Raw genomic sequence first — 16,109 nt, 5'->3', positions numbered from 1 at the left:
CATCAACACCCACAGAAGAGGGATTCAAACCCAGTTAAGGGCAGAGACACAATCCAGGCTACACAGTCAGGACACAGAGAACACCTAGACCTCTTATGTAAAAGATACACTTTAGACACTCTGACTCATGTGGATGAGGAAGAGAAAGACTAGTTGCATGCAAAGGGAGCCCAAATGTGTTAGCCAGAGCTTCATTGTATATCAGGCCTGTTGGCTCCACTGCGCTCTCGACGCAGGTGTAGCCTAACCGTAGGCCCAGTCACTCAGCCAGTGTACCCGTCTGTGACATCTCTCGCAGTGCGCGTTTGTGTAATGTTAAAGGGATTAAGGTTATTACGGTCTATACCACAGAGTTGTCTGATCGTGGCACGCTGGTTCTGTGTGTGTAGGAGCCCCTGTTCACGGCCCGGGTCATCTACGACCTGCTCTTCTTCTTCATGGTCATCATCATCGTCCTCAACCTGATCTTTGGTGTGATTATCGACACCTTTGCAGACCTCAGAAGCGAGAAACAGAAAAAAGAAGAGGTGCTGAAGACCACCTGCTTCATTTGTGGTGAGATGTCTGCACATACGTCCGCCCACACACACACACACACACACACACACACACACACACACACACGCTCTTCCTCCACACAGCCTGCTTAAGATGCGTGAGAAGTGAGAAGACTGCACACACACAGACACATGAATAAATATACACACACTTTACCCCCACCGTCTGATACATCTGCAGCGAGAAGCCTACACACGCACACAAAACACCCGCAAATATACACACACTTTACACACACCATCTGATACATCTGCCATAAGAAGCCTACACACACACAGCATACACACATACTTCCACAACATTTCAGGCAAACAATGATAGGTTTTCACACCCACACACACACACACACACAGCATACACACATACTTCCACAACATTTCAGGCAAACAATGATAGGTTTTCACACCCACACACACACACACACACAGCATACTCACATACTTCCACAACATTTCAGGCAAACAATGATAGGTTTTCACACCCACACACACACACACACACACAGCATACTCACATACTTCCACAACATTTCAGGCAAACAATGATAGGTTTTCACACCCACACACACACACACACACACACAGCATACACACATACTTCCACAACATTTCAGGCAAACAATGATAGGTTTTCACACACACACACACACACACACACACACACACACACACACACACACACACACACACACACACACACATTTTACACACCTTAGACTTCCATATAGAGTGTAAAACCTACACTAATACACCTGCTTCATTCAAGACAGTACCCAGACACACAGATACCTACACTCCACCTGTAAGGAGCCAGCTTGTGTACTATAGTCTGAATGGTATGGGAAACAGATAGAATTGGGGGGGGGGTGGACTGGTAGCTTACTTTGGAAAGGTAATTTAGATGTCAAAGTCTTATTTTACAATATTACAGCTGAGATTAATTTATGATCCTGACTCACCATTTGCTTGTCTGGATCAGATATGGGCACTAGGGCTGGGCTGTGTGTGTGTGTGTGTGTGAGAGAGAGAGAGAGAGAGAGTGTGTGTGCTCGACGATGCAAACATCACAACAGCCCCCTCTTCCCAGAAGACTTAGTCATGGCTGGTGCGGAGGAGTTGTTCCTGTCGTCTCCGTGCTTGACCGTGCACATGTGTGCAGCCAGCCACATCTCCTCACCAAGCTCACAGTTAACACTCCCCACCCCAAAACAATGTGCTTCCGCTTCTTCTGCCTCCCTCTCATATTGCCCTTGTCTTTCTTTCTCTTTCTCTCTCTCTCCGTCTGTCTTTTTAGCATGTTGTCGTCTATCATTTTGGGTTCCATCTCTGGAGAAAGCCTCTTGTCTAGTTAGCCATGCTTAGCTTAAGCTAAGTATGAGGCAGCCCATTGTATTTCCCACAGTAATTTAATATGTATCATTGTAATCTTCGAGAAAATAAAACATCTTAAGGGATTCACAAGGGCTTTCGGCACATGCTGCTCTTTGGCTGAGGCAATACTCCCATTTTCCCCATCCTGAAAATAGATACAGGCACTCAGAGAGTTGACCTTGTGATCGTGTTGTGTTAGGAAGTCACAAAGCGATCAAAACAAAGAAAATGGTCGTGACCATCACAAGACTGTCACTTTTGGATGACTCAATCACGTATGGATTTGTTTGTTCACTCATGTTTACAAAAGCTATAGCTTGTGACTATTTCTGTGTCTTTAGGCGTTATGAATGGATGACATTGTGTGGTGACTGAGATGTTATTTAGGGAAGAGACTTAAAAGAAGTTATAACTGGATAATCGCCTGATATCATACAGTGTCCATATTACTTTCTTACCCCATATGGGAAAAAATCATTTTTATAAAGTATAAAACACACAATGATGGCCCCTTTCAGAGACATTAACAGAAAGCGTATATATGTTTTATATATGACCTACTTTGCATGTGTGAAGGGAATTATGCCATTTTAGTATGAAATGTTTATGCAAGCTTTTTACCACAGATTTATCATGCAAGCATTGTACATGACAAGTATGATTCCTATTTGTTTTTTACAGACCTTTTTCATATGGTCCCCTTTTCACACAGCACCCCACTTAAAGTCCTTGAGTGGTTGTGTGTGGCTCTGTGCGATGAGTATTTGAAACAGTGTTTAACCCCCACAGGCCTGGAGAGAGACAAGTTCGACAACAAGACGGTGACGTTTGAGGAGCACATCAAGGTGGAGCACAACATGTGGCACTACCTCTTCTTCATCGTGCTGGTGAAGGTGAAGGACCACACCGAGTACACGGGTCCCGAGAGCTACGTGGCCGAGATGATCAGGGTGAGAAGCCTCTGTCTACCTCTGGCTCTTCTACTTTTACAATTATATTTATTCATTTAGCTGCTGCTTTTGTCAAAAATGTCTTAAAGGTGTAGTACAGGTACACATTTTCTCCCACCAATGTGTGTTGGGATTCGGGGCTGCCTCTCATTGCCTATTCCTCTCGTGTGGTTTGTCTTAGACTCTGATTATAAATTCCAAATTCCAGCAAGACGTGGATTTTGTCTAGGGCCTCAAACTAGGGCCCATAATCTCTCTCTCTCACTCAAACAGACATTTCATGATTCACAAGTAAGACAGATATGACAAGATTCAAATATTGTATATAAAAATTAAAAAAAACAGACATACATGCAGATGTACACACACATGTGCTCACTCTCTTCCTGTGCTTCATGTCATCTTTAGAGACTAGAGGAAAGATGGAAAGAGAAAGAAGGAAAGAGAGGGCAAGAGTTTGCCTCATGATGACTAGCTGTTGAGTAGTGTGGGAAAGCCCGGCCTGTGTTCCGGCACAACACTTCCCCACCTGCTCCATTACCTGCCCCCAATACCAGCCCCCTCCAAGCCCACCCAATAACGCAGACAGGGGCAGGGGAGAACTTCTAAGAACAACACATTTGATTAGCAAATAAAATCAGTCAGGGAAAAGATTCCAGTCCAGGGTTAAAGCAGTCAGTGTTAGAGCTCTTGGAATGCATAAAGGCATTTGATTGTATTCATTCACCCCCTTAGAACGTGCCCCCACCCTCACCCCAGACACAGTGAATTCCTCTGCATCCATTCTGTAATCTTATAAAACATTGCTGCATTTTCTAGTAATGTAATGGGCGGAAAGTGCCAGCAGCAGGAAAGCCCCTGGCCAGTCTTCAGACAAGTCTTTTTGGTTTTTTTTTTTAAGCATGGTGGGCTGTCTGATCTCAGAATCTCCAAAATGCCTCTGGCATGGTTCAACCCCTGCCCCCCCCCCCCCCCCCCCCCCCCCTCACGACCCCCAGCTTTTGTCTGAGAGGGCGCCCTGCAGTCTTGTGAGCAGTCACCTGATTGAGGATTATACGCCACTGACATCCCAAGGCCCCCTGGCTGCACCAAACCAACCAAGCCTGTCTGCCAGTTCTGGAGGGCAACAGAGCATAGGAGGGGTGTCCGACAACCCTCACCCTGACCCCCACCCCCGGTCCCAGCTCTGTGCTTTGAGCATATGGGTCGTCTGAGGTGGTGACCCCACTCCATCCCTTTTTGGGTGTCTTAAGTGTTCAAGACACGAGAGTCCGACGCTTGAGAGGACATAAGCTATCTGCACAAGACTCAGTGCTTTCACTCTGTCGCTGATGGGACAGCAGGCCCTCTCTCAGCAAAACTTGCTGTAGTGTTATTGTTTTTGTTGATGGATTTCTGTCCTGGTTCTCCACCTCTTCCCTACTCCTCCCCGCTGTCATGTATGTGTCAGATGCACGGCCTGTGCTGTTAATGGAGCCCTCAGTGGCACAGCAGTGATCTGTGAACGGGGGGGGGGAGGGACACACACTTTGCCAAGCCAGGCGGCTATAACAGTGACTGACGTCAATGACAGCAAGCTGGGGGTGAACGGACACGAGGTGGGCGTTTTTAATTCTGCCACTTGTTGAGTCAGACTGGTGCTCTGCTCTCCAGGGTACTCCACACCGCTGTGGCTGTGAAGAGCCCAATGTGCAGGCCCATCGCTGCTATCTGTGAGCTAGAAGCAAACTATTAAAACACATACAAGACATGCATTAGGTCCATTGAATCATGCACATGTGTGGATTCACAGTTGTAATTGTAATTGTGGTAAAATATTGTAAAACCAATATATTTTACCCCTTTATCTTGCTGTACGTCAGCATAACACAAATCATGGCGTTTGGGCAGATGGCTAGATAGATAGATAGATAGATAAATACTTTATTAATCCCGTGGGGAAATTCTGGTATCTTGCAGCTCTCATATTTACAATAATTACAGACAATATGTACAGACAATACGGTACAATACAAACAGACAATACAATACAATACAGTTATGTACAGTGTAAATAGGATGTATAGTGCAAAACAGTGTAGTCATATAGTTAGAGTTTTATGACAGCTGGGACAAAGGACCTCCTAAGGCGCTCAGTCCGAGAACGTAGCGCGCTGAGCCGCCCGCTACGTAGGCTGTGCAGGCATGGTATTGCTTCTGTCTCCATCGCTCTTTTCTTTTTGACTTTTTTACATTTGTAGCTGAAACCACAGCACATCCTGCACCTACGTGTGTCAGGCCTTTGCGGTAGCAGAGCTGAAAGCCACTCTTCCGTCATTTCCATTGAAGCCGGTGAATTTGATGTGGCTAGTTGGTCCACAGACTTACCGGCACTGTTGTCACTCGTAAACATTTCATGGGGGGGTGGGGTGGGGGAGGGTGCGAATGGGGATAGGGGGGGTCTCACCGAAGGTTCGTGGCAGCGTAAAGGCCAAGGTCTAGGGTCCGTGTGAACTTTGACGCCTCCTACTCCTGACACAGGCGTTCCATCTGTCTCGCACCAGGTTCAAAGGCCTGTGACTCAATATGGTTTTGAGTTTGACGTGGGTTGTAAATATTTTGTTGGTTTCTTTTTCTTTTTATTCAGAAATGAGCTTATTTGTGCAATGTAAGATTAATAGACGTCATCTCTGGTGTTGAACCTCCAAAACTCACAAGAAAACGTTGGGTCACCACAGATGACCACCGCTGATATGGAGTTTCCCCTTTTCACAGATTGTAAGAAAGAAGCACCCAATTTCAACATACAATACTGATGCAAATGCAGGCTGTATCGTATCCCAACCCCTGGTTTCTGTTTTGTATTGTTCCACACTGCTTGATTGTGTTGATCCAGTGGGGTTAAATAAATCTGGAGGTATGCCTTGCCTTCTTGAAGTCTGTGAAGTATCAGAATTACGGAGCCACTGGAATGAGGATCCAGTTTTCTTTTGTGTAGGTGTAGTTAGTGTTGGACCTCACTCAGCATGGAAGGCTGATCATATTGGCAGTGAGGCACCTGTGGCCATGTCTATGATGTAGAAGGAAGAGGTAAATACAAACCCACTCAGAGAGAGAGAGAGAGAGTGTATGTGTGTGTGTGTGTGTGTGCGTGTGTGTGCGTGTGCGTGTGTGGGTGTCTGTGTGTGTGTGCGTGTGTGTGTGCGTGCAGGAAGTGGAGCATGCACTCAGCACTCTTCTCCTCTTTCTCAGAATGAGTGTGAGCAACGCATCACAGGCCGCGTGATTCCCCTGTGCGTAGGTCTGGGTTTGGGGCCAGGCTGTCGTCCCCAGATCTAGGATGAAAACACACACACACACACACACACGCACACGCACATTAAAAACAACAGAGAAACCAATGGGACTTTTTCAGTGCTCACAGCTGTGCTCTAATGACCTCACAGGACATCTTTGATATCACAGTATAGTTCACAATGTATATGTGTGTGTGTGTGTGTGTGTTTGTTTGTGTGCATGAGTGTTTTTACCCGTGTGCCTACCTGTCTGTAATACCCCATCATCTCACATGTGTGTATACACATCCGTGGATGCTTCTCTTAAAAAGACAATCATTCATTTTGGTTACACTGACTTTTTTTTTTTTTTCCTTCTGTGAGTGTTTGTGTTAAGCGAATCTGGAGACTATCCCAGTTCCTTTTGGCCTGAACTTGTTGCAAGGCAGGCTGAGACACTGCACAATATGACTGGTATGTGGTAGGTCAGCGAAGACGGAGGAAGTCGGCTGAAAGAATGCTGCTGGATGCCCTTTGGCTGCTATCCCGCTCTCAGGCAGGCGTCTCACAGCGACTGTGTGCTTTGAAGGGACCATCACGTTCTCCTCCCCCGCAAAAAACCACGGCATTGGGCTCTGCAAATATTTGTCGCCCATATTAGAAGTCCACCTTGATCCCCCCCCCCCCCTCTCTCTCTCTCTTTCTCTCTCTCTCTCTCTCTTTCACCTTGACAAAGCAAAAGTTGTCTGAGGAAGAGACCATTCACACGTTCACAGGCCTGAGGTCAGCTGACCCTATTTCACAAAGTCAGACACGTCGCTCCGGCTAGAGTTTGCCTAACGTGAGCAAACAGATCCCTGGGCTATAGAGGACTAACCAAGGCCTCCACGCTCTTGCTGAAATATCTTTATTTCCTAGTTGCCCCATACAAGTGTTGGATTAACCCTGTGCCAGTTGTCTAAAGGCCTGTTAGATTTCAAACTTCCTGAAAGCACTTCACGTCTGACGGCTTGAAACCTTCAGGTAGCCTGGTTCTCAGATGTTGCTAGACTAGTTGAAAGGCCATTAAGTGAGGGACATGTGGCCTTGGGCGTTACTTTTTGGGTCATTCAATGCCAACTCAACTAGAGCCGTGCTGGTCACGTCATGGATGTTCCTGAGAAAGTTCTGTTAAAGTTCTGTCTAAATGTAGCTGTGCAAAATCTTGAGTGCGTTAAATAATATACTGTAAAATGACCTATAAATATACCTTTGTAGGCCAAAACATTTGTATGCATCTGTCAAGGGACTGTTTTGTCAGAGCAAAAGTTTTGGTTTTCCTAAATCTGGTCTCATTTACCCCTTCAAGAGCTCCTCATGAATATTCACTCAGAATTTGAAGAGAATAAGATTTTAGCCAATGGCAGGGCTTTTTAGAGGTATACAAACAGTAAAGCATTTACACATTGGCAGCAACCTCAAATTCTTCCCAGGGATTGGACAATTTTGTATCATGTCGAAAAAAAATGGAGCTCCTTGATTGGCCAAAGAGTTTGTTTGCGTTTCAGGAAATGAACGTGGTGTACAATGCAAAGAGTATCAATAACAATTTCAGCACTTAGATCATCTCACCTGTTCACGCCGCATATTTTGAACCTCACCAATGGCCAAAATCTTAGTGTATTTAGCTGAAATTTATGCTGGATATAAAAAAGATCCTTCAAATGATCTCCACTAAATTTCAACTTCTTGAATTTATATAGCTATTAAATGAAGTAGAACAGTTCATGTTTCATGAATGAGCATGCATTCATCAGTATATATAAATGAATTTCTTAGGTATTTCTTCTGCAGATTTTGACCATATATACTGTAGTTACTATTTAACATATGTGGGTTCAAACAATCTTTACCAGAAAAACTATTGAGTCGACAGTTTTAAGATTTTGTACAGCTAATTTGATAAAATAGACATATTAAACTGGTGAGCTCTTAGCAACTCCGTTCTGTTAGAGACCAGCAGTCTTTCAACAGCGACAATCTGATGGTGCTGTAGCTGCTCTGAAGTTCTACAGAAGTCGGCATCAGTGTGGAAAGAGTGATGAAATTGTTTTCCACCACGCTCCATCAGACCGAGTTAAGTGAATTCTGTGAAAGTGGTTTTGGGAGAGTTTGTTGGTGAAATTCCCCCATCTTAGTGAATTAAAGTTCATCTGGACTGGACTGGGTTTTTTCCCACCTCTTTTTTTTTTTTCTTTTTTTTTTCTGTACGCCGTTAAACGGTTAAAAACAATCATGTGACTGCGGTTGAACTTCCTTTGTAAGTAATTATATTACTTTGGGAGTTTCTGTGATCTCAGTGCCTACACAGTCGTGGGTGAACAAAGAGGAATTTTTTGGCAGGAGCATACAGAAGTCAGTGTGTCTGTTGCCAAGTGGTCCAGTGACACGCCTGTGCCTGGCGACCTACCGAGGTCAACCAAAAGTGACTGAGCTCACTGGGTCATGAGAAAGTAATGTTGGACGAACATCGACCTGGACGAACAAAAGTTTAACGACAGCCTTAACTAATGCATTTGATGTTCCGCAGGAGCACAACCTGGACTGGTTCCCGCGGATGCGCGCCATGTCTCTGGTGAGCATGGACGGCGAGGGCGAGCAGAACGAGATCCGGAACCTGCAGGAGAAGCTGGAGTCCACCATGAAGCTGGTGTGCAACCTCTCGGGCCAGCTGACCGAACTCAAGGAGCAGGTGGGCCACAGTAGGGACAGCTGTATCAGTGTTACCAATGGCAACCACATCACCGAAGCATGTGAAATCAGGCTGCATCTCCAAAAAAGTCACCTTGTTCTACAGCTGACTATAGAGGTTGTTTTGAATTCTCACTCTTAGTTCCTGTGATTATGGGCGTACACAAAATTCTTGGTAATTGTGGGTATGCATGGCACTTACCAACTGATATGCCACCAGGGAAAAAGAGAAGTAGTTTATATGAAAGCAAACCTGACAAATGGCTTTTCAGAGCATCTTGTGTTTTGCAGCAGGTACTGAGCCAAGCTAATAATTCTCTTTTACACTCATCTCTGGACCTTTCAGGGGAATTTCTTTTGTTTGTTGGTTGGTTTGTTTTCATTCTGGTTGGTGATGAAAAGGTCCCTTTTCTTTCAAGGTGGGCCAATTAGAGCAAAGGGCACTGAGTCATATAATATCTGCGAGCTGAACCCTGCTCCCGCCTGTGTGGTGCGAACCGTGGCTCTCCACTGCGTCAGAGCTCAGCAGTGTGTCGTTTCGCTTTGAATCAACCTGCCATTGCAGTCTAGACCGGATTCTCTGAAGTGGGCAGATCTGCTGTTTATGTGAACGCACCGCTTTAAATGCCACCGAAGCAACCATGACCTGCATGAGGTGCATCACACCCACCCCCCCCCCCCCCCCCCCCCCCCCCCCCCCCCCCCCCCCCCCCCCCCACAAAAAAACAATACAAAAATATGTAGTCCCGTTCCAAAAGGTTGAGCTCTACAGTAGTTCTGATAGTAATTACAGTAAGTGGGGCATCAGTGGATGTGGAAGTGGCTCCTCCAGTATGGGCTTCAGTAGAGGAACATGTGAGGGATGCGACCGAAGCAGAAGTGTCTATGAGGAAGCGGCGTCTGTGCAGACGCTTGACACAGACAGGGGGAAGTGGTCATTTTTGGGCCAAGGCAAGGTGAAGAGGGGACACTAACCGCCTCCTTTCACTTTCCCCCCTCCGAGGACCAGCCCACCAGCCCAACAGGATTCATCTCCTGCATCGTGTTGGGCTGATGGTCCAGTTTAGCTTCAAGTCTGCCTCTCATTTTCAGAAATGATGGCTTCATAATTGTCACCCATAAACAAATAGTGAACTTAAGGAGAAATGTTACTATGCCCTATATTACTTTGTATAGGGTATTATAACATATAACTTATAGTTAACTATACCGTGTCACATATGAAGAGCAATATTGAGATGAGACACTTTAACACATTCAAATTAGTACCAGGTCTATAAAACCGACGCTTTTAAAGGTCTGCCTTATATATAGCTTTTTTGAGTAGAATGCAGATTGAATGATCTTTTCTCCAGTACTATCTAAGCCTTTCATTTCTAAATGTGCAGGAATACTCATGCCACACATTTACCTAATATAATCACTTAATTTCAGCAGAAATCAAGTACAAATCTAAAAGTTAATTATCTGCTTTGGCAATTTGGATTTTGTAAAGCTTGAATACTATACTTAAACCAGTAAATTACATTATTCCTAGCATTAACATTAAAGAAGCCCTCCAATTAAAATAGTTTCAAAGGTTTCCAGCATCATATTAAGTAAGTTAAATCCTGCCAAAACCTTAAGAGAAAGCAATACCCAGACAGTAAAGCTCATCCAAGTGTAGTTAACTTGACATTTGTTTTCAGTTGTCAATTTTTCTCTGTTCTGAAATAAAAGAGCCTTTGACATCTACTGAGATGAACATTTTTTTTGATTTTTTTTTGGATTGAGATACTGTTCTTCACTCTCCTCTTTCAATACAGTATGTTTTACTGAACATACCTCCTTGGTGTTTGAAAAAGAAGAGGGGAAAAGCAGCTAATCTCCTCATAATTGCATCCCCTAAACAAGCCGTGTCCCTCTGTCACATCATTCCACACTTAATTGCTTTCTGTGGTCCCAAATAAAGAGACACTTTCTGGCGCTGACCTCGCCTCGTGTTCTACCCTATGGCACTTAAGTAATAATCAGCTCTTTCTTTCTATGTCTGATTCTCTGCACATGCTTTGCATGCTTTGTCATAGTCTAATCCCTCTCTTGCCATCGCTCTCCTCGAGAAGACTTAGCCTGGAGTAGGATGCACTTTTGTTATTTTCGTCCCATTTAGCATGGCAACGGGCAATCCCTGATCTCGGTGTAAAAGTGCACCATTTCCTGTACAAAAAAAAAAAAAAAAACTCTCACTCTTGCTCAGCGTGAATGTCACACACACACACACACACACACACACACACACACACACACACACACACCTGAAAATGAAATTTCTGTTTTTGAGGTTTCAGGTTCTGGGGGTTGTTGTGTGTGTGTGTGTGTGTCAGTGTGCTGTGGTTTGAGTATCGGAGGAGGAAGGGACTTTCTGGACTCGGTTAAAATTCGCTTGAATACATGAATGCAACTTGCTCACGTCATATCGCAGTCTTGCAGGTCCAGATTTGTTTTTGCTTTTTTTTATGTGTGTCTAAATGGAAAGGGCACCGACAAGTAGCAGAGGTTTACATCGGAAGCCAGGTTAGGCTGTGGCACTGGAAACTCTCTGTGTGTGTGTGTGTGTGTGTGTGTGTGTTTTATGTTTAAGTGAAGTTTATGAGCATGTGTGCGAGTGTGCAGGCATATATATATATATATAGGTTATATATACATAGCTATGTGCATATATGCACATCTGTTAGAGACAGATCTGTTAGAGATTGAGAGAACATGACCAACTGCATCTCCCTCCTTCCCTCCCTCTCAGATGACGGAGCAGCGGAAGCAGAAGCAGAGGATCGGGCTCCTGGGCCACCCGCAGCACATGAACGTCAACCCCCAGCAGCCGGCGTGAAGCCGCCCGCCCGCCCGCCCGCCCGCCTGCACCACCCCAGCCGCCTGAAAGGGAACAAGAGTCGCCTTCACCCTCCTTCACGCGCCTTCATCTCAGCTACAGTGCACACCAGTGTGCAGCCTGCCACTCATTGCACCCGAGTCTCTAATAGCCATATTCAGCATATGTTTGTTTCTTTTTTTCTCCCACACAATAGGCCACCAATAAATGACCGCAGTAACACCCAGACACTATGTCCAATTACAGAGATCAGATATGATCTACCAAGGTCCACCCAGGATTGGTGCCAAATGCTTGTTTTATTTTGTTTTGTTGTCGTTTTCTATGTAGAGATATCCAAGTGAAATCTCATGCCATGGCCTTTACAGAGTGAACTTGAAACACTTAGCAGGCCTGTAACTGCACAGTGTACAACTATGAGGGATATAGTGCAATGTCCTCGATGCTGCTTGGGAACATGTTTGACAGGCATCTCTCTTTTTTGTATTTAAAAAAAAAATGAATAGCAAGCAGTATTCTATGTCTATTATTTTTGTATTTTGTGCAATATCAACACTTTAATATGCAACCATTTTGATCTGTAAAGGGCATCTTTAAGTTGGGAGTTTGTCAACATTCTTCTTTAACTTGAATCGAATGTGTCAGGAAAAGTGAAAGTCACTGTCTTGTTTGCTGGTGAACTTCCTAGGATGCTTTCTGATTTAGATCAGATCAGTTTGGGGTGTGTGACATAGAATGTTTGATTCTGCTATGGTTTTATTTAATTTATTTATTTCACAGTCTAAATTTATAGGGGCACTCGATAGATTGATACATTTCAGTCACAAAATAGGGTCCCCTTTGTTTTTTTTTCCTTTCAAATCAAACGATGTTCTATACGTGACCTCTAGCTTCATGACTTATTGTATGTAGTTGGGAACTCAGTGGTTTTAGGTTATCTGCTTCTAGGTAATAAAACTTAAGTCAGTGATGTTTGTGCTAGCTTTACGCATTCTAATACATTCTAATTTACTCTGTGCCTCTAACAAGTCTGAGTACTGACTCACTGCTTAGGATACTCATGTTTTTTTTGTTTTTTGTTTTTTTTTAATTTTGTGTACTTTTTCCATTCTCTTGAGGCCTATTTTCTTTTCTTTTCTTTTTAAACATGTACAGTATATATGTCTGCAAAGCCTTTTGCTATTGTATAGATACACAGTTTCAAAGGGGCACCATAGACTTTCACAGCAGTGTTACTAAGTAAATAAAGAACAGTAATTTTAGAGATAAAAATCAAACCTGTACATTTAATGTAGACCTATTTAATAAAATGTCTAATTCAACTTGTCCAATCTGTACTTTTGACTCATTGAACATTGAGAGGAGCTGCCTGATCATAAACTATGAGACATGCATAGCACTGTGTCCCCCCATTTGAAAAGTTCTGGATTACATGTAGTGGAAGCACAGATAGTGGGTAGAAATAAATATATATATACATATAAAAATAATGAGCTGTTAAAAAGTTGCCCTCATTTTAGATTAAACCTTAAAAGAATATTTGAACACACCACTGCCTTTGCTTCGTATGATTCTTTATGTACAGTTTGTTGAATTCATGGAACTTTATGAACAACTCTTGCCAGACTATGTGTGTTAATACTGTTTAATTAGCAAGCACATGCTGATTAATTACATCTAAATAGTTGTGTCACAATAGTGTCAGTGCTGCTGCAGAATCCCTCACACGAGTTAAAAAAGAAGAAATGTGACTTGTTCATCATCAAACAGGAAGGGAACGAATAAAAGCATGCCAAAAAAGGTAAATGCTATGTCAAAGCTAGTGACTTCATGGAAGTGCACTCTGTTTGACCTCTCAATATGTATTTATGCTGTTCTATTCTCCCCACTGCGGAAACTGCCTCGTCTGTGCACTGGATTTGAGAGTAAGCATTTTTCATGATGTATAGCAGAGAGGGCTTGTGGTACTTTAGAGTTTTGAATAGATTTGCCGTCTTTAGTTATTAGCATGAAGCTCGTCTCGACTTTAAGAGTGACAGCTGCAGAAAGAGCTAGACTTCAGTAGGATCTGTTTCTCTTTCTGAAATCCCCTAGTGTGTCCTGAATACAGACTGAAACCTCTTGGTTTCGTAACACTGAAACAAATAAAATGCGGCTGAACCAAAGTAGGGGAAGGAAAGTTTGACTTTGCCATTCTCAAATGTTGGAAAAAGAGGAAATCAATTTGGCTGCTTACCTCAACACAGGCTGATATATTGTATATATCCTATGGTATTCAAAACAGCATTAATATACATAATGGTGTTGATTCTAAATGCTAAGCCAATACAATTTAGATGATTCATTTTAAACCTTGTAGTATTTTTCAGAATAATACTAACATCTAAATTACATTTCTATTTAGGTGATGCCTCATAACACAACCTGTCTGAAATGGGTCGTGTAACATGTGCTTTGTTGCATTACAGTCTTTTACCAAAGAAGGTCAGCTGAAAACACATGTTCTCCTATAGTGGCACATTTGAATAAGGGACAGATCATAAAAGATCATAATTCATGATATGTAACAATAAGAATAATAGTCATAATAACAATATTTTCAATATATGAACATGCTACAGCATTTATCCACTATTTGTACCCTCCATAAATTGATATAATGCATGTTAAATGTTTTTCAATGTGCTTTAAGTGCATATTGTGCTTATTTAACTTGTCTTCTGCAGTGTTCTGGCATACTGGAGATGAGGGCTTCAGAATTATTATCACTGTTGATAATATTGGAACTTGCTGAAAACCAACGAGTGTTAAACATTTGGTTCTATCTAATGCATTTTTAGACCGTATCCTGTAGCTGCACATTGCAATGCGTCTATAAAACTGGTTTGATTCCAATCAATTAGTAATACTGAAACTGATCACGGGGGTTTCCGTTGACAAAGCTTTACCTATTGAACAAGAAAATGTTGCCGTTGTTGACAGTGGAAATAAAAATGGCCCATAGGAAGTTCATAGTGGCCTAGTCCAAGTCCTCTAAATATCTGAGATATATTTTCAGATGTGTAATCTTGAGGTGTATTTTATTGTATTTGCAGAAGTATAACCTTGAGTAGGTCTAGTTGTATTTCTAAAACACGTATTTTGTTCTCTACTTGATAATCAGACACAGCAGTTGAATTTAGTGGCAGACCTCACACAGACTAAACAGACAATATTTGGAGGAGCCTGCAAAATTTGCTGTCCTTGATAAATAGTGGATCGCTCGGCTTTCCCTAGCTGACCGGCTGGGAGCGCTCAGCTCTATAATAAATGGCTGACGTCAGTGGCAGGGATCCGGTCCCTCCGCCGCCCAGCTTGCCATGAGGAGCTCAACGTGACTTGCCAGTGCAGCCGCCAGCCTGCAACAACACACCGTGCCGCCACGCCAGGCCCGTAAGCAGGTGCACGTGTGGAGGCAAATGAGCAGAGTGTGAGATAACAAGAGTGTTCACTGCTCTCATCCCACTCGTGCATCCCACTGTAAACAACATTATAATGCGCTCTTTTCACTGGTACAACAATAGTCTTAGCTCCATCTATTATGAGCTGTTAGACGCTTGTAACTATTCGATTGTTCTAGAATATATTTTACAGTTTCTCTTTATCTGATTTAAAAGTTGTAAAATTGTGTTGCAAAATATATGTCCTTGTTGTTGCAAACTGGATGCGATGGTATATATTTGCATTATATTTTTTTAATTATAAAATATTTGAGTGTGACAAAATATTAAGCTTGTTCCGAGAAGCCCACATTCACTGCGTTCATAAATAACCTACAGCACAAATCGGGCTGAGGAAACATTTATCCTAGCCAGTGTTTTTCAGGCGACGTATTTCCCGTTCCATTCTCCTCAATGCATTTACCTGTAGCTTTCAAACAGTAGCCTAACCAAAACAAGTTAGTGCCTGAATCAATAACAATCGATAATTCATATAAATATTAAGCACTTTCCTGTCACTCACACCTCGATATCTAGCCTTAACGTTTAATGAAGGATTATCACAAAACATTGAGCAAGTAAATATTATTAGTTGAATAAGGATTGTGAATATGATATGGAAACAATGTATTGTGTTGTCCTTCACAGTATGTTGCCTAAAAAGTTATATTTAATATATTTTCTGAGCTGCATAGTCTGCCCTTTATTTCTTTGTTATTTCCTGGATTAAAAAAATGCCCTATTTTCCGTTCCTACTATAATACATTTGCACGTTCAGCCGTCTGTGTTTTTATATGCTGGTAATTTGTTGACAATCACTGTGCGACACGAGATAATAACATTGTACTCGGGGTCGTTTTATGTGCCAGTACTCGGTGGAGAGCATGGTGCTACACGAGACA

The 16,109-nt window shown here is 42.9% G+C and overlaps 1 protein-coding gene across 17 annotated transcripts in view; it reads left to right on the top strand.

The window, feature by feature from the left end:
• The window catches only part of itpr1b (inositol 1,4,5-trisphosphate receptor, type 1b), a 109,132-nt gene extending 96,078 nt beyond the window's left edge, over nucleotides 1–13,054 (top strand). For all 17 annotated transcript variants that reach the window (XM_031567207.2, XM_031567217.2, XM_031567203.2 and 14 more), the window contains 4 exons: nucleotides 390–555; nucleotides 2,718–2,878; nucleotides 8,702–8,863; nucleotides 11,642–13,054. In XM_031567207.2, coding sequence (XP_031423067.1) covers nucleotides 390–555; nucleotides 2,718–2,878; nucleotides 8,702–8,863; nucleotides 11,642–11,728 — 576 coding nt within the window. In that variant the 3' untranslated portion in view covers nucleotides 11,729–13,054. The remainder of the gene's footprint in view (nucleotides 1–389; nucleotides 556–2,717; nucleotides 2,879–8,701; nucleotides 8,864–11,641) is intronic.
• Nucleotides 13,055–16,109: the final 3,055 nt, after the last annotated feature.

This window comes from Clupea harengus, chromosome 5 (assembly GCF_900700415.2).
Source record: "Clupea harengus chromosome 5, Ch_v2.0.2, whole genome shotgun sequence".
NCBI classification, from domain to species: domain Eukaryota; kingdom Metazoa; phylum Chordata; class Actinopteri; order Clupeiformes; family Clupeidae; genus Clupea; species Clupea harengus.
The sequence above is the reverse complement of the archived record's forward strand: the minus strand, read 5'-3'. Positions and strand labels throughout refer to the sequence as shown.